Raw genomic sequence first — 25940 nt, 5'->3', positions numbered from 1 at the left:
GACTGGGACCGCTCCGGAAAAACTGCATTAAAAACGCACGTTTTTGCGCAAAAAACGCAAAGAAAAAATATGCGTTTTCTGGGAAGGAGTCAGGTTTTCATGCAGAAATTTTGTGCATACGTGTGCACATAGCCTTACACAGAGAATGACTTTGATTAGTGAACGTGATTCTCCGCTCTGAACAAATGTGTTTTGAGGGAGCGCCTGAAACTATGCAAATTGTGGATAGTCCTAATTTCTTGGGGTAGAGCATTCCAGAGGATTGGGCAGCGCGGGAGAAGTCTTGGAGTCGGGAGTGGGACTTACGGATTAGTGCAGAGGTTAGTCGAAAGTCGTTTGCAGAGCGCAGCGGTCGGTTAGGCCGATAGACAGAAATGAGGGAGGAGATGTAGGGGGGTGCTGCCCTGTGGAGAGCTTTGTGGGTGAGAACAAGTACTTTGAATTGGATCCTATAATGAATGGGCAGCCAATGTAAGGACTGGCGAAGAGCGAACACGTCTGAGTACCGATTAGCCAGATAGATGACCCTGGCTGCTGCATTAAGTATGGACTGGAGAGGGGATAGTCGAGTAACGTGGAGGCCAATTAATAGAGCGTTGCAGTAGTCCAGGCGGGAGTGGATCAATGCTACAGTGAGGGTTTTCGTTGTTTCCATGGTGAGAAAAGGGCAGATTCTGGAGATGTTCTTTAGGTGTAGGCAGCAAGGGATTGTATATGGGATGTGAAGGAGAGATTGGTGTCAAACATAACACCAAGACAGTGCGCCTGCTGCCGGGGTGTTATTGTGGTGCCACCCACAGAGAAGGAAATGTCAGATTTAGGAAGGTTAGTGGACAGCGGGAGCAGAAGTTCAGTTTTGGAGAGGTTGAGTTTCAGATACAGAGTGGACATGACGTTGCAGACTGCGGACAGACACTGTCATTCTGTAGTACAGTGGGGGTAAGGTCAGGGAATGATGTATATAGTTGTGTATCTGCATAAAGATGGTACTGAAAGTCAAATCTGCTGATGGTCTGTCCAATTGGGGCCGTGTAGAGAGAGAAGAGAAGGGGGCCGAGGACTGAGCCCTGAGGTACCCCGACAGTGAGAGGAAGAGATGACGTGGAGCCAGCGAACAAAACACTGAAGAAGTGGTCAGAAAGATAGTTAGAGAACCAGGAGAGAGCATTGTCCTTAATGCCTAGTGACTGGAGCCTAGGAGATGGTGGTCAACAGTATCGAAAGGTCAAGAATGAGCAGAGAGTGTTCACCGTTACGTTTTGCTCAGAAGGTCATTGGTCACCTTGATGTGTGCAGTTTTAGTCGAATATACCTAGGCCACATATGCAGCTAGCAGTAGTACACGATGCTGCCTGCTGTATCTGACTGCTCACTCGCCCTGCCACACTGTCTGACACTGCGCCTATGCTCGACTTTATACATACAGGAAGCTCAGTGCTGATTGGCTTGACTTAGTCACGTGACAGCTGAAAGGTCCTTCACGTAAGCTGTGTGACCTGAATGAAAGAGCCTTTTCTGCTTTAAATTGTTGATTGGCTGGAAGGCGTCACATGGTCTGGGACGGAAAGGTCCTTTAGATGAAACCTAGTAACGGACCTGAGAGAGATCTAGGTCCATGACTATAATTGGAGAAACGGAGATGAGGTCACGGTGTGCGAGCCTGGAGTAGGGTGCGTGCCGCAGTCAGCTCTCGGCCTCATGACGTAGAGCGGCACCATGGAAGTGATGGCAGAGAATGATTATGCGGGTACCGTGCGCGGAGGTGAGTAACGGAACTGTCATGGCAGGAATGTTGCTAATAAAGTTTATCGGATCTGACGAGCTGTAGAGATAACATCGCCCGGCGTGCTGGCTGTGAGGAGAATGAGGAGTGTGGGGTCGGCAGGAAGTTTTCTCCTATCAGAATCCATCTGTGCCCGGATCGTTCAGTGTCTGGCGGCAGAGCAGCGGTCAGTGCAGGAGAGGGGCAGGCCGAGGGCTATGTGCAATGGCTGGGCTCTGGCAGTTTTCGTAAAGGGGTTGTCCACAAATTCACTTTTTATATTCTAAAGGCAGGCACTTATTGAAAACAATAAACAAAGGTCCAGCACCCCTCAACATCCGCTACCTCTCCTCCATCCACTACCTATCCCCCATCTCCTACCTTTCCTCCATCCTCTACCTCTCCTCCATCCACTACCTATCCCCCATCTCCTACCTTTCCTCCATCCGCTACCTATCCTCCGTCCGCTACCTATCCCCCGTCCTCTACCTCTCCTCCATCCTCTACCTCTCCTCCATCCTCTACCTCTCCTCCATCCTCTACCTCTCCTCCATCCTCTACCTCTCCTCCATCCTCTACCTCTCCTCCATCCTCTACCTCTCCCCCATCTCCTACCTGTCCTCCATCCTCTACCTCTCCTCCGTCCGCTACCTATCCCCCATCTCCTACCTCTCCTCCATCCTCTACCTCTCCTCCATCCTCTACCTCTCCTCCATCCTCTACCTCTCCTCCATCCTCTACCTCTCCTCCATCCACTACCTCTCCTCCATCCACTACCTCTCCTCCATCCACTACCTCTCCTCCATCCACTACCTCTCCTCCATCCACTACCTCTCCTCCATCCACTACCTCTCCTCCATCCTCTACCTCTCCTCCATCCTCTACCTCTCCTCCATCCTCTACCTCTCCTCCATCCTCTACCTCTCCTCCATCCTCTACCTATCCCCCATCTCCTACCTGTCCTCCATCCTCTACCTCTCCTCCATCTCCTACCTGTCCCCATCCTCTACCTCTCCTCCATCCTCTACCTCTCCTCCATCCTCTACCTCTCCTCCATCTCCTACCTGTCCCCCATCCTCTACCTGTCCCCCATCCTCTACCTGTCCCCCATCCTCTACCTGTCCCCCATCCTCTACCTGTCCCCCATCCTCTACCTGTCCCCCATCTCCTACCTGTCCCCCATCTCCTACCTGTCCCCCATCTCCTACCTGTCCCCCATCTCCTACCTGTCCCCCATCTCCTACCTGTCCCCCATCTCCTACCTGTCCCCCATCTCCTACCTGTCCCCCATCTCCTACCTGTCCCCCATCTCCTACCTGTCCCCCATCTCCTACCTGTCCCCCATCTCCTACCTGTCCCCCATCCTCTACCTGTCCCCCATCCTCTACCTGTCCCCCATCCTCTACCTGTCCCCCATCCTCTACCTGTCCCCCATCCCCTACCTGTCCCCCATCTCCTACCTGTCCCCCATCCTCTACCTGTCCCCCATCCTCTACCTGTCCCCCATCCTCTACCTGTCCCCCATCCTCTACCTGTCCCCCATCCTCTACCTGTCCCCCATCCCCTACCTGTCCCCCATCTCCTACCTGTCCCCCATCTCCTACCTGTCCCCCATCTCCTACCTGTCCCCCATCCCCTACCTGTCCCCCATCCCCTACCTGTCCCCCATCCTCTACCTGTCCCCCATCCTCTACCTGTCCCCCATCCTCTACCTGTCCCCCATCTCCTACCTGTCCCCCATCTCCTACCTGTCCCCCATCTCCTACCTGTCCCCCATCTCCTACCTGTCCCCCATCTCCTACCTGTCCCCCATCCTCTACCTGTCCCCCATCCTCTACCTGTCCCCCATCCTCTACCTGTCCCCCATCCTCTACCTGTCCCCCATCCTCTACCTGTCCCCCATCCTCTACCTGTCCCCCATCCTCTACCTGTCCCCCATCCTCTACCTGTCCCCCATCCTCTACCTGTCCCCCATCCTCTACCTGTCCCCCATCCTCTACCTGTCCCCCATCCTCTACCTGTCCCCCATCCTCTACCTGTCCCCCATCCTCTACCTGTCCCCCATCCTCTACCTGTCCCCCATCCTCTACCTGTCCCCCATCCTCTACCTCTCCTCCATCCTCTACCTCTCCTCCATCCTCTACCTCTCCTCCATCCTCTACCTCTCCTCCATCCGCTACTTATCCCCCATCTCCTACCTGTCCTCCATCCTCTACCTCTCCTCCATCTCCTACCTGTCCTCCATCCTCTACCTATCCCCATCCTCTACCTCTCCTCCATCCTCTACCTCTCCTCCATCCGCTACCTATCCCCCATCTCCTACCTGTCCTCCATCTCCTACCTGTCCTCCATCTCCTACCTGTCCTCCATCTCCTACCTGTCCTCCATCTCCTACCTGTCCTCCATCTCCTACCTGTCCTCCATCTCCTACCTGTCCTCCATCTCCTACCTGTCCTCCATCTCCTACCTGTCCTCCATCTCCTACCTGTCCTCCATCTCCTACCTGTCCTCCATCTCCTACCTGTCCTCCATCTCCTACCTGTCCTCCATCTCCTACCTGTCCCCCATCCTCTACCTGTCCCCCATCCTCTACCTGTCCCCCATCCTCTACCTGTCCCCCATCCTCTACCTGTCCCCCATCCTCTACCTGTCCCCCATCCTCTACCTGTCCCCCATCCTCTACCTGTCCCCCATCCTCTACCTCTCCTCCATCCTCTACCTCTCCTCCATCCTCTACCTCTCCTCCATCCTCTACCTCTCCTCCATCCGCTACTTATCCCCCATCTCCTACCTGTCCTCCATCCTCTACCTCTCCTCCATCTCCTACCTGTCCTCCATCCTCTACCTATCCCCATCCTCTACCTCTCCTCCATCCTCTACCTCTCCTCCATCCGCTACCTGTCCCCCATCTCCTACCTGTCCTCCATCTCCTACCTGTCCTCCATCTCCTACCTGTCCTCCATCCGCTACCTGTCCTCCATCCGCTACCTGTCCTCCATCCTCTACCTGTCCTCCATCCTCTACCTGTCCTCCATCCTCTACCTGTCCTCCATCCTCTACCTGTCCTCCATCCTCTACCTGTCCTCCATCCTCTACCTGTCCTCCATCCGCTACCTGTCCTCCATCCTCTACCTGTCCTCCATCCTCTACCTGTCCTCCATCCTCTACCTGTCCTCCATCCTCTACCTGTCCTCCATCCGCTACCTGTCCTCCATCCGCTACCTGTCCTCCATCCGCTACCTGTCCTCCATCCGCTACCTGTCCTCCATCCGCTACCTGTCCTCCATCCGCTACCTGTCCTCCATCCGCTACCTGTCCTCCATCCGCTACCTGTCCTCCATCCGCTACCTGTCCTCCATCCGCTACCTGTCCTCCATCCGCTACCTGTCCTCCATCCGCTACCTGTCCTCCATCCGCTACCTGTCCTCCATCCGCTACCTGTCCTCCATCCGCTACCTGTCCCCCATCCTCTACCTGTCCCCCATCCTCTACCTGTCCCCCATCCTCTACCTGTCCCCCATCCTCTACCTGTCCCCCATCCTCTACCTGTCCCCCATCCTCTACCTGTCCCCCATCCTCTACCTCTCCTCCATCCTCTACCTCTCCTCCATCCGCTACTTATCCCCCATCTCCTACCTGTCCTCCATCCTCTACCTCTCCTCCATCTCCTACCTGTCCTCCATCCTCTACCTATCCCCATCCTCTACCTCTCCTCCATCCTCTACCTCTCCTCCATCCGCTACCTGTCCCCCATCTCCTACCTGTCCTCCATCTCCTACCTGTCCTCCATCTCCTACCTGTCCTCCATCCGCTACCTGTCCTCCATCCGCTACCTGTCCTCCATCCTCTACCTGTCCTCCATCCTCTACCTGTCCTCCATCCTCTACCTGTCCTCCATCCTCTACCTGTCCTCCATCCTCTACCTGTCCTCCATCCTCTACCTGTCCTCCATCCGCTACCTGTCCTCCATCCGCTACCTGTCCTCCATCCGCTACCTGTCCTCCATCCGCTACCTGTCCTCCATCCTCTACCTGTCCTCCATCCTCTACCTGTCCTCCATCCTCTACCTGTCCTCCATCCTCTACCTGTCCTCCATCCTCTACCTGTCCTCCATCCGCTACCTGTCCTCCATCCGCTACCTGTCCTCCATCCGCTACCTGTCCTCCATCCGCTACCTGTCCTCCATCCGCTACCTGTCCTCCATCCGCTACCTGTCCTCCATCCGCTACCTGTCCTCCATCCGCTACCTGTCCTCCATCCGCTACCTGTCCTCCATCCGCTACCTGTCCTCCATCCGCTACCTGTCCTCCATCCGCTACCTGTCCTCCATCCGCTACCTGTCCTCCATCCTCTACCTCTCCTCCATCTCCTACCTGTCCTCCATCCTCTACCTATCCCCATCCTCTACCTCTCCTCCATCCTCTACCTCTCCTCCATCCGCTACCTGTCCCCCATCTCCTACCTGTCCTCCATCTCCTACCTGTCCTCCATCTCCTACCTGTCCTCCATCCGCTACCTGTCCTCCATCCGCTACCTGTCCTCCATCCTCTACCTGTCCTCCATCCGCTACCTGTCCTCCATCCTCTACCTGTCCTCCATCCTCTACCTGTCCTCCATCCTCTACCTGTCCTCCATCCTCTACCTGTCCTCCATCCTCTACCTGTCCTCCATCCTCTACCTGTCCTCCATCCGCTACCTGTCCTCCATCCGCTACCTGTCCTCCATCCGCTACCTGTCCTCCATCCGCTACCTGTCCTCCATCCGCTACCTGTCCTCCATCCGCTACCTGTCCTCCATCCGCTACCTGTCCTCCATCCGCTACCTGTCCTCCATCCGCTACCTGTCCTCCATCCTCTACCTGTCCTCCATCCTCTACCTGTCCTCCATCCGCTACCTGTCCTCCATCCGCTACCTGTCCTCCATCCGCTACCTGTCCTCCATCCGCTACCTGTCCTCCATCCGCTACCTGTCCTCCATCCGCTACCTGTCCTCCATCCGCTACCTGTCCTCCATCCGCTACCTGTCCTCCATCCGCTACCTGTCCTCCATCCGCTACCTGTCCTCCATCCGCTACCTGTCCTCCATCCGCTACCTGTCCTCCATCCGCTACCTGTCCTCCATCCGCTACCTGTCCTCCATCCGCTACCTGTCCTCCATCCGCTACCTGTCCTCCATCCGCTACCTCTCCTCCATCCGCTACCTCTCCCCCATCTCCTACCTGTCCTCCATCCGCTACTTATCCCCCATCTCCTACTTATCCCCCATCTCCTACCTCTCCTTCATCCTCTACCTGTCCTCCATCCTCTACCTGTCCTCCATCCTCTACCTGTCCCCCATCTCCTACCTGTCCTCCATCCTCTACCTCTCCTCCATCCGCTACCTATCCCCCATCTCCTACCTGTCCTCCATCCGCTACCTATCCCCCATCTCCTACCTGTCCTCCATCCGCTACCTATCCCCCATCTCCTACCTGTCCTCCATCCTCTACCTGTCCTCCATCCGCTACCTGTCCTCCATCCGCTACCTGTCCTCCATCCGCTACCTGTCCTCCATCCGCTACCTGTCCTCCATCCGCTACCTGTCCTCCATCCGCTACCTGTCCTCCATCCGCTACCTGTCCTCCATCCGCTACCTGTCCTCCATCCGCTACCTGTCCTCCATCCGCTACCTGTCCTCCATCCGCTACCTGTCCTCCATCCGCTACCTGTCCTCCATCCGCTACCTCTCCCCCATCTCCTACCTGTCCTCCATCCGCTACTTATCCCCCATCTCCTACTTATCCCCCATCTCCTACCTCTCCTTCATCCTCTACCTCTCCTCCATCCTCTACCTGTCCTCCATCCTCTACCTGTCCTCCATCCGCTACCTGTCCTCCATCCGCTACCTGTCCTCCATCCGCTACCTGTCCTCCATCCGCTACCTGTCCTCCATCCGCTACCTGTCCTCCATCCGCTACCTCTCCCCCATCTCCTACCTGTCCTCCATCCGCTACTTATCCCCCATCTCCTACTTATCCCCCATCTCCTACCTCTCCTTCATCCTCTACCTCTCCTCCATCCTCTACCTGTCCTCCATCCTCTACCTATCCCCCATCTCCTACCTGTCCTCCATCCTCTACCTCTCCTCCATCCGCTACCTATCCCCCATCTCCTACCTGTCCTCCATCCGCTACCTATCCCCCATCTCCTACCTGTCCTCCATCCGCTACCTATCCCCCATCTCCTACCTGTCCTCCATCCTCTACCTCTCCTCCATCCGCTACCTATCCCCCATCTCATACCTCTCCTCCATCCGCTACCTATCCCCCCATCCTCTACCTCTCCTCCATCCTCTACCTCTCCTCCATCCGCTACCTATCCCCCATCTCCTACCTGTCCTCCATCCGCTACCTATCCCCCATCTCCTACCTGTCCTCCATCCGCTACCTATCCCCCATCTCCTACCTCTCCTCCATCCTCTACCTCTCCTCCATCCGCTACCTATCCCCCATCTCCTACCTGTCCTCCATCCTCTACCTCTCCTCCATCCGCTACCTATCCCCCATCTCTTACCTGTCCTCCATCCGCTACCTATCCCCCATCTGCTACCGGTCCTCCATCCGCTACCGATCCTCCATCCTTTACTGGTCCCCCATCCGCTGCCGGTCCCCTATCCGCTACCGGTCCTCCATCTGCCACCAATCTCCCCATCCGCCACCGATCCTCCATCTGCTGCCGAGCTTCCATCCGCTACGAAGCTTCCATCCACCACTGGCCGCCGAGCCCCCATCCGCTTCTGCTCTTTCCACAACCGATTCTCCATCCGCCACCACTCCACTATCCACTATTGATACTCCATCCGCTTTTGCTCCTTTCTCTTCTTTTTCCATCCACCTCCAATTGTTCTTCTCCATCCACTCCTCCACCACCACCACACCTCCTCCATCCACCGCTGCTCCTGCACTGTTGCTTCTTCCTCATCCACTGCAGAACAACTACAGTGCACATCACTACTGCAGCCAGTCACTTATGCCATTTACACGCATACATGAAACTTGTCGGGAGATTTATCAGGGCGTATTAGGTTTGATGACCTGCAGTGCCATGGCACCCCGTGGGCATTCAGCACCATCTGTCAGTGTGAGTTTAGGGAAAGAACAGGAGGACCACAGGCCTACTCTGAGGCCACACTTTTTGCATTTTTTATTTTGGCTTGTCGTGTTTTACTGTAAATTTTATACTCTCTACATTCAGACGAATGGGTTTTAAATCGCATGCTGTACATATGGAAAACGGACAACACAAGCACCCACTGTTAGCCTATGTGCTGCTTCAGATGGGCTATTTTTCTCAAAAACTTCATGTGAAAAAAATCGCAGCATGTTCTAGTCTGGTCAGACGGGTACACGGAGCTAGTCAGGCTGCTAATTTTTAGACGTGACCTGTCAGAGCTTTACAATGGCCGTCTGAACGAAGCCTTTACATTTTTAGTTTCGTGATGAATGAACTTATTGCAACTTGCAAAAAGTCAGGCATTTGGAGGCAATGCAGCCCCACACACCTCTATTATACTGTGATATAGCAGTGGCACATCAGCTGTGTCAAAGCCAGAATTTCCGTCTAGACACAGCTATTATTGCTTTACTTTGAGCCCCCAGTCATGTAGTGTTAGTTAAATGACACATTTCATGTTTGCTAAATCAAAAGAGCCATATGAGAGAAGAACACGCTGTCAGGATTCTCCAGTGTTGCCAGCAAGAGCGGGCAGCCACGTGACCACAAGTATGCGATCTGCTAAATGGACTATGCTTCAATTAAATTAAGGTACTAAACGCACAAATTGACCACACATGAAATGTATTCGTTGCCGTCACAGTAGGTTGCAGTCATTGCAAAAAGTCCAGCATGTTCACAATGTGTTCAAGCATTTTAGGGTCACAGGGACCTAAATCCCATAATTTAGAGGCAAATTGTACAAACGCTTCAGAACTGTCAAAGTGCCTCACGTTAAATAGTAAAAAAACAAATACTCACCCTCCCTCCCAATAAACTCACCTCCCGGTCCGGTGCCTCTTCTCCGATGTCGGCACTGTGCATCCCAGTGGTCAGGTGATATAAATATGTCATGGGACCACTGCAGTCAATCAGTGGCCGCTGACTGGTTGCAGCCTTCTCTGTTTTGCTTGGCTGGTCTGAGAGGAGAGTATATGTTTTTTATTTTATGTGCAGCATTTTAGCGGTTAATAAGGGGTTGTCCAGTTGTCTATAAAGGGTATGAATGTATTATGATATTTACCCTAAGGCCGCTTTTACACTTCAGGCTTTCGGTATCCGGCATGGTGCGGCGAAAAACCGGAGTACCGGATCTGGCCTCAAACGCAGAGACCGGATCCTTCTTTCTGCCGGATATATTACAGGCAGAGAAGGTTTCCGGGCATGCGCAGTGCGAAAAACCGGTCCAGCGTTAGGAAAAAACGTTGCATGCAACGTTTTTTCCAGACACCGGACCGGCTATTTTCTCCAGATCCGGAAAAAAACGGACGCGCCGCATTGCTATCTGGCGCAATGCGGCAGCAATGATACAGTACGGGGAAAAAGCCGGATCTGGTCGTAACAGGCACCGGATCCGGCAGTCCGGTTTTTCGCCGCACCATGCCGGATACCGAAAGCCTGAAGTGTGAAAGTGGCCTAAGCTGCATTCTCACATCCATATGTAGCAGCCGCGGTGTCCTGACTCCAACTTGACAGGCATATATAAGTTCAAGTTCGGGTCCGGCAACTCGTGGCTGGTCCGTACTGGGACAATGACACACGGATGTTTAGATTCAGCCTTATAGACAGGCGTTTCCCAGATGCTTAGCATGTATAAACCTTTCTTAGTCGCCATTACTCCCTCCATAAATCATGAATTGCAGTATTGCCTAATTTAGGCATCATTGCAGCTTTCTCTGTATCCTGAGCCTGTGAGGAAAGAGCTTGTGTAACGCAGGTGTCCTTTTTCCTGCAAACAAGACCCCAGATGGTGTCTCCTGAGTAGTACTGGCAACATGTAGCTCTGCACGCAATGGTTTCTCTTGGGAGGCACCATGGCAAGCGATCTCGGGACCCTAGCAGACAGTCATGCATGGTCGGATGTTTGTGACAATTGTAATGTTGCCAACAAAGAAAAACATTGAACTTGCATCAGTTAAATCCTTAAACCTTATTGCAGCATGTGATACGAATCATCTGATATTTTTTCACGTGGTGATGTTTTTCTGCAGAATCATTCTCACACACTTGAGTAAAATCACTGGAATAAACTTCCAGGGTAGGAAATCTTAAATACATGTACAGAGATTTGTCCACATATTGTATATCAGTATGTGTATACAGTCATGGCCAAAAGTGTTGGCACCTTTGAAATTGCTCCCTGAGAATTACACATTTTTTGTTATACACCTGTTTATTTCTTTTGTGTGTATTAGAACAACACAAATAAACAGAGAAAAAAAGGCAAATTGGACATAATTTCACACACAACCCCAAAAATGAGCTGGACAAAATTGTTGGTGCCTTTCCAAAATTGTGGGTAAACAATTTTGTTTCAAGCATCTTATGCTCGTTCAAACTCGCTTGTGGCAAGTAACAGGTGTGGGCAATATGAAAATCACACCTAAAACCAGATAAAAAGGGGAGAAGTTGACTCAATCTTTGCATTGCTTGTCTGTGTCTGCTACACTAAGCATGGAGAACAGAAAGAGGAGAAGAGAATTGTCTGAGGACTTGAGAACCAAAATTAGCAATATCAACAATCTCAAGGTTTACAAGTCCATTTCCAGAGATCTTGATGCTCCTTAGTCCATGGTGCGCAACATATTCAAGAAGTTTACAACCCGTGGCACTGTAGCTAATCTCCTTAGACGTGGATGGCAGAGAAAAAATGATGAAAAGTTGCAATGCAGGATCGTCTGGAGGGTGGATAAGTAGCCCCAATTAAGTTCCAAAGGGATTTAAGCTGTTGTTCAGGCTCAAGGTGCATCATTGTTGACTTTTGAATGAAATGAAACACTATGCCAGAAGACCCAGGAGGACCCCACTGCTAACAGAGATCTAAAATAGTTAGACTGCTGTTTACCAAACTGTACGTTAGTAAGCCAAAATCATTCTGGGAAGGTGTCTTGTGGACTGATAAGACCAAGATAGAACTGTTTGGTAAAGCACATAGTTTTCCTGGGTAACGAAAACGGAATGAGGCCTACAAAGGAAGGAACACAGTACCTACAGTCAAATATGCTGGAGGTTCAAAGGAGAATGACCCCAAACATACTTCAAGAAGCACCCAGAAATGGATGAAAACAAAGCGTTGGAGAGTTCTGACGTGGCCAGCAATGAGTCTGGATTTTTATCACGTTGAAAACCCGTGGAGAGATCTTAAAATTGCGGTTGGGAGAAAAGTGGTCCAAAATTACAGTTGAGACGTGTAAGAAGATTGTTGATGGTTATAGGAAGTGATTGATTGCAGTTACATATTCCAAAGGGTGTGCAACAAAATATTAAGGTGAGGGTAGCAACAATTTTTTTCCTGCCTATTTTTCGGGTTTTGGGTGAAATGAAATCTAATTTGCCTTTTTTGTGTATGACGAAAAGTTTAATTGCGATAATTTTCTGTGAGAAATACTTTATTTTCTGGAGCAATTTCAAGGGTGCCAACACTTTTGGCCATGACCGCATAAAGTGATTACATAAATATAGAGTATCTGTATATAATAGAACATTCGCAATGTTTTTGTGTTTGAGCCAAGGTCATTGCTCAGGTTTATAGATGCCACTAATAGCAGTGTAGTTATGTTGTCTCTTGTGTTTCAGCTGCTGTGAACTTCCAATATCTTCACTGGGACGTTAAGAAATAGGATCCATCTTCATGGAGATGTGTCAGGTAATGGCACTGTTATTGTCAGAATCGTAAATGGAGTATTTAGAGCAGGTTTGATTTGTTCAATATGTGTTTATGCTGCTTATGCCATCATTATATTTCTTAAAGGGAATCTGTCACCGGAAGTTGGCGGCTATGTAAATGCCCTGTGTCCAGTCCGTGGCCCCCGTCCGCGATCTTTTCCGGAATTAGAGTAGTTCTCCTCCATAGTTTGCAAGTGCGCAACGCAATCTTGCCTCGTGCACGCGCGGTATGCTTTGCCCAACTGCGGGCAAAGCTGAAAATCATTACTGCGCATGCGCCGGTACACTATGTCCCGAAAGTATTTAGCTGTGTTCTGGTACATAGAGCATGCGCAGTAATGATTTTCGGCTTTGCCCGCAGTTGGGCAAAGCATACTGCGCGTGCACGAGGCAAGATTGCTTTGCGCACGTGCGAACTATGGAGGAGAACAACTCTAATTCCGGAAAAGATCGTGGACGGGGGCCACGGATGGGGTGGAGAAAAAGAAGAAACACCGCCCATCGTACCGGACACAGGGCATTTACATAGCCCGCCAACTTCCGGTGACAGATTCCTTTTAAAGAGTAACCGTCGTTGATTTTTATTTAATTAATAAATATTCCACATGAAAGTAGGGAATTTTGTAATATGTCTTATCACAGATCTGCTTTTTTTTCTCCCTGCCAAAATTGATCAGTTATCAAAATTCTCAGGTAAAATCTGTATTCAGTGAAGACAGACAGTTACATTACTGATAAAAATTAAAAACTATAACAACAAATAGGCTTTAAAGTGAATCTGTCACCAAGTTTTTGCCATATAATCTGAGAGCATATGTAGAGACGGAGACCCTAAATCCAGCGATTTGTCACTTACTGGACTGCTTTCTGTAGTTTTTATAAAATCACCGTTTTATCAGCAGGAAATTACTAACAGAGGACTAGTAAACCTGCTGCCAGGTAGTTCTCCATATTAATGAGCTCTGTATAGCTTCACCCCCCCTCTGATTGGTTGCTTTATGCCAATACAAGGTGTACATAGAAAGCTCAATCAGAGCTGTGGGTGGGGTTATACAGAGCTCCGCATTCAGAGAACTAGTAGATGTGCCGCAGAGAAAATTGCATATAATCAAAACTGCAGCAAGCAGCCCAGTAAGTGACACATTACTGGAATCGGGATCTTTGCTTTTACATCATGACAGTTTCATTTTAAATTGACTCTTTTAAATGGATTTTGGATCTCTAAGAGAAGCACAGGAGAGAGAGACGCTAAGTTGCATCATATAAATGTATATACCAGTATGGTTTGAAGCATTTGAAAATAAGAATTGAGGCAGAACTCCTGGAAGAGACAGTGAGAGTCCTGATGACTTCATCCACACCTATGGATTATTAGCTTTGTAGAAACCATCGGCACAGGGAACGCTGTCATCTGTGTGTGGGCAGTGGGTGCCGGACTCTCTCCCGCTCTCCAAGGAGCTCCGTGTCACTTTTCCACATATAAACCCTTGTATCACAATATCTTCTCCTTATGTCATATGTTGATGGCAATCATTATTATCTGCTGTAGAAGATGAGCAGAGTAGTGGGAGGCACAATGGGGACATTATAGTCAGAGACCCTGACCCAGAAGATGGTTACAAACACGACTTCTGTTCTTTATTGTTGGTGTGCAGAATAAAGGCAAAGCCTTTACATAAAGCACAGATTAACCCCTGCTCGGCTGAGCACTAGCTGGGCTCTAGCTTCCCTGACTGTACATGGGGTTTACAACCAACTGGCTGTAAAGGAAGCAAAATGGACGTCGTCTTTACACCAGTGGGACCAGTTGGAGATTAGCAATCCTAAATTGCAGAGGACCTTGGACTGACACAATGGGCCTGATGTTTCAAAGCTTTCACCACAGCATTCTGGCGTAAAAGCTTAGAAAATTCACAAAATTTTATTGCATCTCGGAGTTACGACAACATTTTGCGACTTTTTGATATTTTCAGCCAAGTTTCTTGGAGCTTTGTCACAATGGTCGGAGCTGAGGAGGGACAGGGGTTTGGTCACCACCACTCGTCAAGTTAGTTGCAAATGGCGGCATTCACTACGCCACAAATCTTACTCTAGTAGGGGCTGGAGTATGATTTGTGGTGGGTTCACCTGATTGTGTATGCCTCCTTAGGAATCGTTTGACTCCAGCACGCCTCCTCATCAATGCCAGTCTTGATGAATCTGTCCATTCAGTGTTCTTCTCCAACTCAAGTGCACTCACTGTACGTCTTTCTGAACCCAGTAATAAATAAGCTCACCTTCTTGATACACTTGAGGGCTACAGAAAAAACTAGGGTAAGAAGGGAAGGTCAGGCAGGAAAAGCAGAATTATTAAGGTCATTAGCAAACTCTACTTTACTAGGTAGATCAAGCTTTCCTGGATTCCTTATGCCTCACACTGCTTTCCTGGATGAGATCTATATATCAGGGAGCATAATGTGCATATGAGAGGGATCTTAGGGGAAAAACAGCAATCCCCAAACACTTCTTTCAGTATCTCACACTCTTTAAAAGGAATCTGTCCCCAAGTTTTTGCCACCCTAATTTGAGATCAGTATAATGTATAGAGAACCTGATTCCAGTGATGTGTCACTTACTGGTCTGCTTGCTGTAGTTTTGATAAAATCACTTTTTATTAACAAGATAGTATCACTAGAGGACAAGTAAACCTGCTGCCACATAGTCCTCCATATTCATGAGCCCTGCATAATCCTGACACACCACAGACTGACAGCTTTCTGCTTATGCAGTGTACTCAGTGGTGTGGGTGGCATTATACAGAGCTCAGCATTTAGAGAACTGGTTAGCCTGCAACAGAGAAAATAATTTTTTTTTTTAACCCCTTTCCGACGTTTGGCGTAAATTTACGCGGATGTTGGACTCCTTCCCTTTTATGAGGGCTTCGGCGCTGAGCCCACATCTTTCCCGAGACATATCAGCTGTTTTGAACAACTGACATGTGCTCGGAATAGCCACGGGTGGAATCACGATCCACCCCCCGACTATTAAGCCGTTAAATGCCGCTGTCAAACACATTTAACCATCCGGCCGGAAATCCGCCCATCGGTGATCCCTGTCACGTGATTGCGGGCCAGTGGTTTGTTGGCATGACAACTGGAGGTCTCCCAGAGACCTCTATGGTTGTCACTGCCAGCTTGCTGGGAGTGCCACATAGTGGTCGGCGCTCATTGCAAATGAGTAATTCTATTGTATAGAGGTGATCTGATCATCGCCTCTATGTAGCAGAGCCGATTGGGTTGTGGCAGCTTCTTGGTTTTTTTTTGTTTTTTTTTTTTTGTAGCAAATTTTGGAATTTTGTTTTCATCCCCTAGATAAAAAAGAACCTAGACATGTTTGGTGTCTATGAACTTGTAATGACCTGGAGAATCATAGTGGCAGGTCAGTTTTAGCAATTAGTTAACCTTGTAAAAAAGCCAAACAAAAAACAAGTGTGGGATTGCACTTTTTTTTGCGATTTCACCGCACTTGGAATCTTTTTCCCGTTTTCTAGTACACAACATGGTAAAACCAATGGTGTTGTTCAAAAACTCGTCCTGCAAAAAACAAGCCCTCACATGAACATATTGACAGAAAAATAAAAAAGTTATGGCTCTGGGAAGGAGGGGAGCAAGAAATGAAAATGCAAAACCGAAAATACCTCCGGTCATGAAGGGGTTAATTAAAACTGCATCAAGCAACACCATAAGAGATATATTGTTGGAATCAGTTTCTTTGCCTTTACACCATTCTGCTCTCAGGCAGAGTAGCGATAAGCTGGTGACAGATTCCCTTAAAGGTTTGTTATTGACCCCATACATACTAAACTAAGAAGTATAGCCCGGTCTGGGGTATGGATTTAGTTGATGCTGAAGGCGGCTAATTAAAATGCAGATCAATTATTTGCATTAAACTTCAATGTATTAGTTTATCTTGCTTCCAATTAGCATCCACATTAGGATTCTCATCTTCAGGGATTGGGGTAAGTTGTTAGGCAATGTTTAGTGCCAATAATATGCCACTTATTGTAAGCGAGATCTATTACTATTCTCATGGGTGTTCCTGAGAGCAAACGTGTTTTTGAGCCTGATGAAGAACGTATTCCTGTATCCAAGAAGCAGTGGTAGAAAAAGAAAAGTGAGAGCATGAATTGAAGCATTTATTTTTTTGTTAAAATTTTTGTGCATTTAAAGTTTTTTTTTTTTTTTTTTTTTGTCCCCTCTCAATATCAGTATTGTACAATAATCAGCACGTGGCCTAGTACATTCCCTAGTTTTAAAAACAGCTCTTTCTCTGCGAAAACTTGAGCCGGGTTTAGTTATTTTAAATGAAGCAGTTGTTATTTTGGTAATATTGGGGTTTAAGCGCACTGGCTTTTTTTTTTTTTTTTTTCTTCAAGAAAATTTTTTTTGCTCATATTTGTCTTTTTTTGAAGAGTTGCTCAAACTTTTAAGTCCATTACGCAATGAGTAAAATGTATTTTTTTTTTTTTTTTTTTTTTCTTGTTAAATGCTCCCAAAGACGTCCTGGGCATCATTTTAGCCTTCCAACTGACTTGTATTGTAGGTATAGAGCATCTTCCAAACTGACAACGCCTGAAGAATGATCTGCTCACACCGCCTGACATTTTTGGAAACTTGAAGTGGTTAAAAAACACTTAAAAACCTAAATGTACAAATAGCAAATATTTTTTCCATAGACCCTAATATGTCCATTCTTTTGAGCGTTTTCTGATCTCTTTTCCGTAGTGGTCCCGCTTTATTTCCGCATGAAAAAAATGTTGTGTGCACACACCCTCTCTCCGAGACACAAAACAACTCTCCATGTAATTCTATAATTTCCAAAGAAATTCAGTGAAAAGAAAAGGTGTTTCTCTGTGGAGTCTATTCCCTGTAACACCTGTCGTTGCCTGCATGTATTATTCACGGGCTCGCTGTCACTTACACTGCTTGGCCTGATGACCATCTTGTAGTTCGCCTTAAACTCTCATTTATTTTTCATGCCCTACATTACTTTGAATGCCTTCTCATAACTCCCGTATTGGTAAACGAAACTTCAGTTTCCCACAAATGAGTCATGTTTGAAGGTAAGTATATTGCTAGGAAAGACACAGGAAGCTCTTCTGCTCTTTCTCATGCATCCTTGGTTGGTTACGCTCAGTTGAGATCTCTAACCACACAGTCAGGACGGTGTAAACAGGCATATGGTGAAGTGTCAGTGACCAAATCCTTGTTCAGTTTTAGCTTCCTTTGTTGGTTTGTGGTCACTTTGGTAAAACTGGAAGCCAAGGGATCGTATCAGTCATACAGACACTTGTGGCTTTGTAGCAAGTGAAGAAATGAGCTTTGCTTAGGTGATTAAAAGTGAGCACTATCTATAATACGGCCGTGCCACGTCCTCCTGACTGTCCTATGTCAGGGAGCCGCTGCCTGTGATTGTGACTACCACACCATACCAGGGGCCGTCGCGTAGACTGGGGATCTATATCCTTGTAAGTGGCATTCTTTCTTCTCTGGGGGATTTCTTACAGATACTTCAAACTTTTCATCATGCATGTTCCAAATCATATGAGCGCTGGGAGTAGGGTTAACAAAAAAGTGCAGATCAATACATCGATTTCTGTGTATTTTTTGCAGTACACCAAAATTTCCGAGTTTGCTTTTTCCTGTGTCTGGTGTTCCTATTGTCACAGCGCTGTATATCTAAGACTTTGTTAATGTACGTTTATATTATCTTTCAGGTTGGACCGTAGCTTTGTGGGGAGTTGACCAGACTCTACTATGATTTGTAATAAGAAGAAAATGCTTGGTAGGTAACTTTTTTTTGTTTTGATTTTTTTTTACCTGTAAAATAATTTATTTACATTCTGCCAGTTACACCGTTAGGGGTACATGACCCGTACATGTGTGCAAAATTTAGGATCATTTCTTCTAAATTGACCAACGTTGCAAGTTAATGCTTCTCCCATGTTATTCAATGTTTTTTGAGGTGTAAAACATTAATGGTCTATAAGCTATCAATTCTTCCATTCTCCTGAAAGTTAATCCATCAGCGGGATGAAGGGGCGGCTATGTTTGACTCCTCCACACTGGTGGCTGTGCATGGTACCGCTGCTGAGCACCATAACAGAAAGTACCCTTAACCTAAGTGCAATACACTGACTGTGCTACCATTTAGTGTTGAGGGAAGACCTGACTCCCCTCCTGACATGCCGGTTGTATGAAATGCTTGATTCTTTATCAAACAATTCCAGGACATCTTTCATTGTTACTCTGCTTTATACCGATACACTGTTACGTCTAGATATTTATGGATGAATTGACAACTGGGTGTCATCTTTCCTCTTTTCAAAGGGGTCTTACACTCTCAGGACTAATATAATATATTTAGGAAAGATTACAGAGGTCCAGCCTAAGGCAGAGTTTTAACAAACGATCCTAAGGTGCTACTTCAACACAAGGTGGCAAAAGTGACTCTTGAAAACGTCATTATAGTGAAATCATAACTTTTGATTATATCTTTTGAGTAGTGCCGAGCAAGCGTGCTTGGATAAGGTGTTAGCTGAGCATGCTCGAGTGCTAATAGAGCATCTTCGGCGTGCTCTAATACAGGGTTCCCCAACTCCAGTCCTCAAGGCCCACCAACAGATCATGTTTTCAGGATTTCCTTTTTATTGCACAGGTGAAGCAATTATCACCTGAGCAATTCTAAAGAAATCCTGAAAACATGATCTGTAGGTGGACCTTGAGGACTGGACTTTGGGAACCCTGCTCTAATACTATGTTTGATTCACCATGGCTTCATGTGTCGCTGCTGTTCGACATCCACAACACCTGTGTTGCGGCTGTCAAACAGCCACGACGAGTCAAACATAGTATTAGAGCACGCCGAAGATGTTCTATTAGCACTCGAGCATGCTCAGCTAACACCTTATCCATGCACGCTCGCTCGGCACTACTTCTGAGTTATTTTTCATGTTTCTAGGCTAAAACCTGATCATTTATACATATTAGTTGCAGATTACCTGAAATGTCAGTTTCACTTGGTCGTAATATTTTAGGGTAATTTTTTTTTATTGAAACACTCGGACCCCTCCTGGGTCTAAAGAACTGAACTTTATTAACAGAATGGTGTTTAGCAGCGGTGGACGCCTTTGAAATATATTTTCGGAATTGTTAACTTTTCAGTTAGGGAAAAAATAAGTTTTTTTAAATGGTGTTGATTAAAATGTTCTAACTTTTAGTTGCAGTAGAGTCTGCTTTACCCAAAGTATATGGTTGCGTTGCCATAAGTGTCCATTCATCAGACCAGGCCAAAAGTCTGTTTTTTTTTTTTTCTTGCATAATATTTGTTTGACTGTAAAGAAAAGCATAGCCGAATGCAGGTCGCGCACAACTCACTTGCCATAGACTTCACTGCAAATCACATGCGACTGTAGCTTGTGTGCAATTTGCCTGCAACATGGCATTTTATTTTTACATAAAATCACAACTCTAAAATAGTCGCTTGACAGCAAGTCGCACAGATGTTTCGGTCGCATGACATATGTGGGAATTGTGGTCATGTGACACGTGTCATGTAACCCCAGCCGTACGCAAAAAAAACTGTGTGGCATCTATGTTCTGTCCTTTCTCTCACATTGATTTGATTGGACGAGTTTGATCCATGATTCAGATCTAAACATGTTTCCCTTTGGCCAACACCTGATCTTATATTCTAAGGGGGTAGCTGTTCTGTTCTTGACGTCTGGACGAGACCTTAGGGTATGTACCCACGTTGGGTCAATTCTTTGTGCGGATTCCGTTTTTACACCTCTTCCATCATAGGAATCCGCAGGTGTAAAAACCCATTTGAAATCTGCACTAAATCCGCAGGTAAAAGGCAGGTAATTTTACCTGCGGATTTAGCAAAATCCACGTGAAAAAATCTGCAGGGTAATCTGCAACGTGTGCACATACCCTTACTGAATGTTACATTTTTCCTTTGCTATCAAATAAGGTCTCCTTGTCCTTCCCTATAATGCTGCAGTTTGTAAACTGAACCTTTTACATTTAGTTTACAATATATTTTCTGCACACATCTCCTTTTGTTCATGTAGCCGTTTGCTGTGCTGTTTCTGTATGCACCTCCAATTGCTGTAGTTAGTGATGCTCGACGAAAAGGAGATGTGTTGCGCTGACTGGCTTGGGCAATGCTGACGTACTGCAGGTCCCAATATTATATGTAAATATTTACCAATACTAAACGAAGATCACAAGCTTTCTGAGGTTCTCAAGTAAACAGATATTAGATTTATGGCTAGAAAATCTCCTACTCTAGGTAATACTTTATCACCTAGTTTTTTTTTTTTTTTTTAAGGTTATCAACATTTTTCTTAACCTACATGGCTTTCTCATAAGGTGTTTTTTTTTTTTTTTAAATGCGGACATATGGTACTTCTTGTAAAGCATGTGGCCATGCAGAAAATAACAAACAAGTTCAAATCCGATATCACTAATCAACAGTTCTCTATTAATAGTTTTCATTAATTGTAGTACTACCTGGTTGATTTACCTTGTTGACTGTATGGAGTCTTGCCTGCAGTACATAGGCTGCACTATCGGACCGCTTCAAAAGCATGTGAGGAGACATTTTTCTGATGCAGTCAACTCCGCAGCCCTTAATACTTAGCTGTCTCCAAACATTTTTGTCATAATCACCAAGGCAATATAAAATCACTCAAATTTTGTTGCATCAAGAGTATTTAAACCCAAAAGAGGAGGAGATTTCATAAGGAAAATCTTCAATCTTTGGATTTTTAAATTGCAGACCAGAGTTCCTTCTGGTGTGAACTCCAGTCATGATTTAACATTGCAATATAATTTAGTTTTTTTCGTTGAATGTTATATTACACCTGTTTTTATTTTTCTTGTCTTTGTCTGTATAACTGTGTATTACATGCGGTTTACTGCTTATTTACTGTGATATATACAGCTTTCTTTTTTGTCAGTCACTATAAAGTTAAAATTTAAGTGATCACTGAATACTTGTCTACACCTGTTTTTGTACTGAGGCAGGATATATACCACAACATGCTACACACCATGATTAAGGCTTCTTGCTGAAACGCGTCGGTTTGTCTCGTGGATGTCTCTGCTGTATTTTGACATTGGACTAATTAAAAGTGAAGTTTTTTTTTTACCCCATATGATTGAATTCCTGCTTTTCATCCCTGGAGACCTTCTTTCCTTTTCTATAATGTAAAATGTTCAATTTACAAACTGCGGCACTATAGGGAAGACCTTATTTGATAGCAAAGGAAAAATTTAACATTCACTAAGGTCTCGTTACAAAAAAGCAAAAAAAAAATGTATCTAAGCACTAACAGGCAGGTATTTGCTACTTGTCTGAGTGTTGTCCATGGTGCCGTTTTACCCCGGCAAAGAGCAGTCACAGACCGCCTCTGCCAGGGATTCGGAAGCCTCTGCTGATGTCATGTCTACAGAGCGGAGGCTTCTTTTCCGGTCACTCTGTAAACGATGCGGGACTTCCGAGGTCATTCTGATTGACAGCTGGATCCTCGCTGCCTAACTGGGGGAGTCAGCTGTCAGTCATAATGACCTTGGAAGTCACATCCCGTTGCGTCAGCAGAGGCTGCTGAATTCCTGGCAGGAGTGCTATGTGACCGCTCAATGCTGAGGAAGAATGGCGCTGTTCACAACTAGCAGGTTTGTTGCAATTATCTGCCTGTTAGTGCTTAGGTACATTTTTTGTTTTTTTGTAAAGTCCCGGATGTACCCTTTAATCTGTTGATGTTCAAACACCAACCATAGTCTTCCGAACACTGCTCATAGAGGTGTACTGTTTTTCTGCAGTGTAAATATCTAATTTAACCTTTTTCTGACATGGTGAATTTTTGGTTATGTGCTTTCATTTTTTTTTCCTCCCTTTCTTCCAGGAGCCATAGCTTTTATATTTTTTTTTTTCTGTTCTCATAGCCATATCAGAGCTTGTGTTAATGTGGTAAATATGACCTGCCTATATGATTTCTTCTTGTCTGTACAATTGCAGTGATACTGCAGTGAAAACCGCTATCGGAGATTGACAGCGGCATTTGACAGGTTAAAGGGGTTGTCCGGGCTTTTCACATAATTTCAGTGCATATCTGGGCTGCAGAATGTTGACAATAAGTAATTTACCTTCTGTCACCAGTTTGCAGGGTTTTGTAGATATCTTCAGATGCTTCTAAGAAGAATGTCCAAAGGGGGGGTGTTCTGGCATTGAAATGAGAACTGATCGTTTCCTCCTCACTAGTTTCACTTTCCATAGATCACTGTTCAGTGTGTGTCTGGGGGAGGAGCAGCTGGGTGGTTCTGCTCTCTGCACTGAGGCTGCTAGAGGGGGAGGATTTGTTACTGTGTGAGGAGGGCTTGTTCATGTGGACGGGGAGTGCCTGTTGCTGTGGAGGGTGGGGTTGTTCCTATAGAGGGCAGGTTTTTAGTAGAGTAGGAGGAAACGACCAGTTCTCATTTCAATGCCAGAACACACACACCCCCCTTGGACGTTCTGCTCAGAAGCATCTGAAGATATCTATGAAACCCTGCAAACTGGTGACAGAAGGTAAATTACTTATTGTCACAATTCTGCAGCCCAGATATGCACTGAGATTATGTGAAAAGCCTGGACAACCCATTTAAGGGTATGTGCACACGTTGCAAGAAATTTCTGCACAAAAACCTGAATCCCTTCCCAGAAACCGCACCTATTTTTCCGCGGCGGTTTTTGTGCGTTTTTTGCGCAGTTTTGATGCGTTTTTGATGCGTTTTTTACCGCAGCAGTTTCTAAAAGCATGGGAGAAGCCTAAACCGCGGAAAAAAACGCAAAATTAATGTGCATGCTGCGGTTTTTACCGCGATGCGGTTTTTTCGCGGTAAAAAAACGCGTCAATGTGCACAAAAAGTGCAAAATGCATAGAAATGACTGTGCACCTTATTTTTAGCGGTTTTATAGTGAAAACCGCTAAAAAACGCTGTGTGTGAACACAGCCTAACAGTCAGCTCTGCTCCACCCTTGGCTTTTAGAGGAAGATCCTGGCTGTGTGTTACCTGCCGAGTGTGGCCTGGGGCGGGTTTATGCCCGTGAACTCACTACATATTCCCACTCCTGACTCCCTGATGTCAGTAAGGTGTTAAGAAGAGCCTACAAGTTCTCAATAGGGTTTAGGTCAGGTGAGGAAGGAACCATGTCAATATTCTTTCATGTTTAGGACCTTTACTGGCAGCCAAGCAGTGGAGACTTTAATGCATGTGATGGCCCTTTGTCCTGAAGAAAACCTATGGTTTTCTTGAAAGATTCAGAATTTTTCCTGTGCCACTGCTTGAAAAAGGGTCTTCTGAAAACTGTAGGTTCGGGAATTGATTTCAACACAAAAAGGTCCTACTAGCTCATGTTTAATAATACCAGCCCATTGCATTACCCCACCTTCACCTGGCTGGCATACGAGTCGAAGCGGAGGTCTGTGACCATTAATGATGCAGCCATGGGCTCATCCATCTGGTCCATGAAGAATTACTGTCATCCCATCAGTCCATAAACGTTTGAAAAATCTGTCTTCATATATTTATTGGCCCGGTCTTGACATTTCATCTTATGTGTCCTGTTCAGTTTTGGTCAGGTTTCCGCCTTCCTTACCTAGACCATGTCTCTGAGCACTGAACATGTTGTACTTCGGGGGCCCCAGGGAGGTTGCAGTTCTTGGAATATGGCAGCAATGTTGGATAATGGGTTCCTGGTTTATTCACTTTTGATTTTCTCAAATCTTTGGCAGTTAATGTGCGTCTTTTTTTCAACACGTTTTTTGCAACCCTGTTAAATACTTGAAACAAAAAAACCTTTGATGGTTGCGTAATTACGGCGCCAAAATGTTATCAATTTCAAAAGTGCTGCATCTGAAAGGCGGCCAGGGTGGTAGTCGTGGCAACGAGCTGTAGTGTTCCCACACCCTGGCGCCTCACAGAGGAAATACACAGTTTCTTTTTTGTGTGTGTGTGATGTGTGCAGCACAGTGCTCTCTTCAGTTGCTGGAGTCCCTTCAGTCTCTGTCACTCCGGCTTCACAAAATATTTCAGAGTCACAAGTCTTTTCAAACAACACAACTTTACTGGTCAGCAGTACTTTCATCACATAGGCAGCACACGGCAAGCACAGAGTCATCTTCATATCTGTCCCTGCCATCCTGACAGGCTCTGTCTTCTCCATTTGCTTCCCTTTCCCGGCAAGCTCAACTATATCCTTGGACAGTCCGTGTCCCGTCTGTGTCTTTCCTGTCACCAGCTCTCTTTATCAGCCCCTTGTCCGGCTCCAATGGGGAGAGGTGCCGGGAACACTATCTCAGCTGCTCCCGCCGTGATCTTATACCCTGGATCCTGTCTGGGGATAATCCTGTCCAGCTGGTGCCCGTTGGCACTGATCTTCGCCTGGGGCCCTGTACTGCAGCAACAGCTTCATCTCCATGGCTTGCAACACTCTACTTCACTACTGCTCACACAACCTGCCCTTGGGCAGGCTTCCCAGGCTTCTGCTCTAATCAAGAAGTATTCTGACTATACTTCCCTGCTCTATGCTGCCCCTCCAATTCACTTAACCCCTGTTCTGCCTATCTCCTACTCTATTCTATGCTGTTCTCTATCACTAATGTGCTCCCCTATCTTCTATATTACACTATGTCCTATTATAGCCCTAAACCTATAAACCGTATATTCACATTATAATACATGACATCACAGTATATGAACATTAGTAAACAGTGAGGTGCCGCATGCGAACAGCATCCAGGAGAGAGGAGGCACGTGAGGGTCCCTGCCACCTCCTTATACATCCCTCTAAGATTAACAATTTTTGACTATTCAGAGTCTGTCAAATCTTTTTTTATTTTACCTGATGAAACAACCTGCCTCCAACAACCTCCAGCAGGCCACAAATGTGCATGTGTCTGCACAAATGGTTAGAAACCGACTCCATGAAGATGGTCTGAGTGCCTGACATCCACAGATAGTGGTTGTGCTCACAGCCCAACACCATGCAGGATGCTTGGCATTAGCCACAGACCACCAGACTGGCAATTTAACCACTGGCACCCTGTGCCCTTCACAGATGAAAGCAAGTTCACACTGAGCACATGTGACAGACGTGACAGAGTCTGGAGACGCTGTGGAGAGTGATCTGCTGCCTGCAACATCCTTCAGCATGACCGGTTTGGCAGTGGGTCA

General features: G+C 46.9%; 1 protein-coding gene across 2 annotated transcripts in view; it reads left to right on the top strand.

The window, feature by feature from the left end:
* Positions 1-1438: 1438 nt before the first annotated feature.
* ATP8B4 (ATPase phospholipid transporting 8B4 (putative)) overlaps positions 1439-25940 on the top strand; it is a 355883-nt gene continuing 331381 nt past the window's right edge. Inside the window, exons 1-3 of one of the 2 annotated variants that reach the window (XM_073568472.1) lie at positions 1439-1762; positions 12589-12658; positions 18434-18501. In XM_073568472.1, the coding sequence (XP_073424573.1) occupies positions 18474-18501 (28 nt within the window). In that variant the 5' untranslated portion in view covers positions 1439-1762; positions 12589-12658; positions 18434-18473. The other variant, XM_073568473.1, reaches the window with a different exon arrangement.

This window comes from Dendrobates tinctorius, unplaced genomic scaffold, assembly GCF_039654945.1.
Source record: "Dendrobates tinctorius isolate UK_male_01 unplaced genomic scaffold, ASM3965494v1 ptg000022l, whole genome shotgun sequence".
Taxonomy (NCBI): Eukaryota; Metazoa; Chordata; class Amphibia; order Anura; family Dendrobatidae; genus Dendrobates; species Dendrobates tinctorius.
Note: the sequence above shows the minus strand (reverse complement) of the source record. Positions and strands in the feature narration are given on the sequence as shown.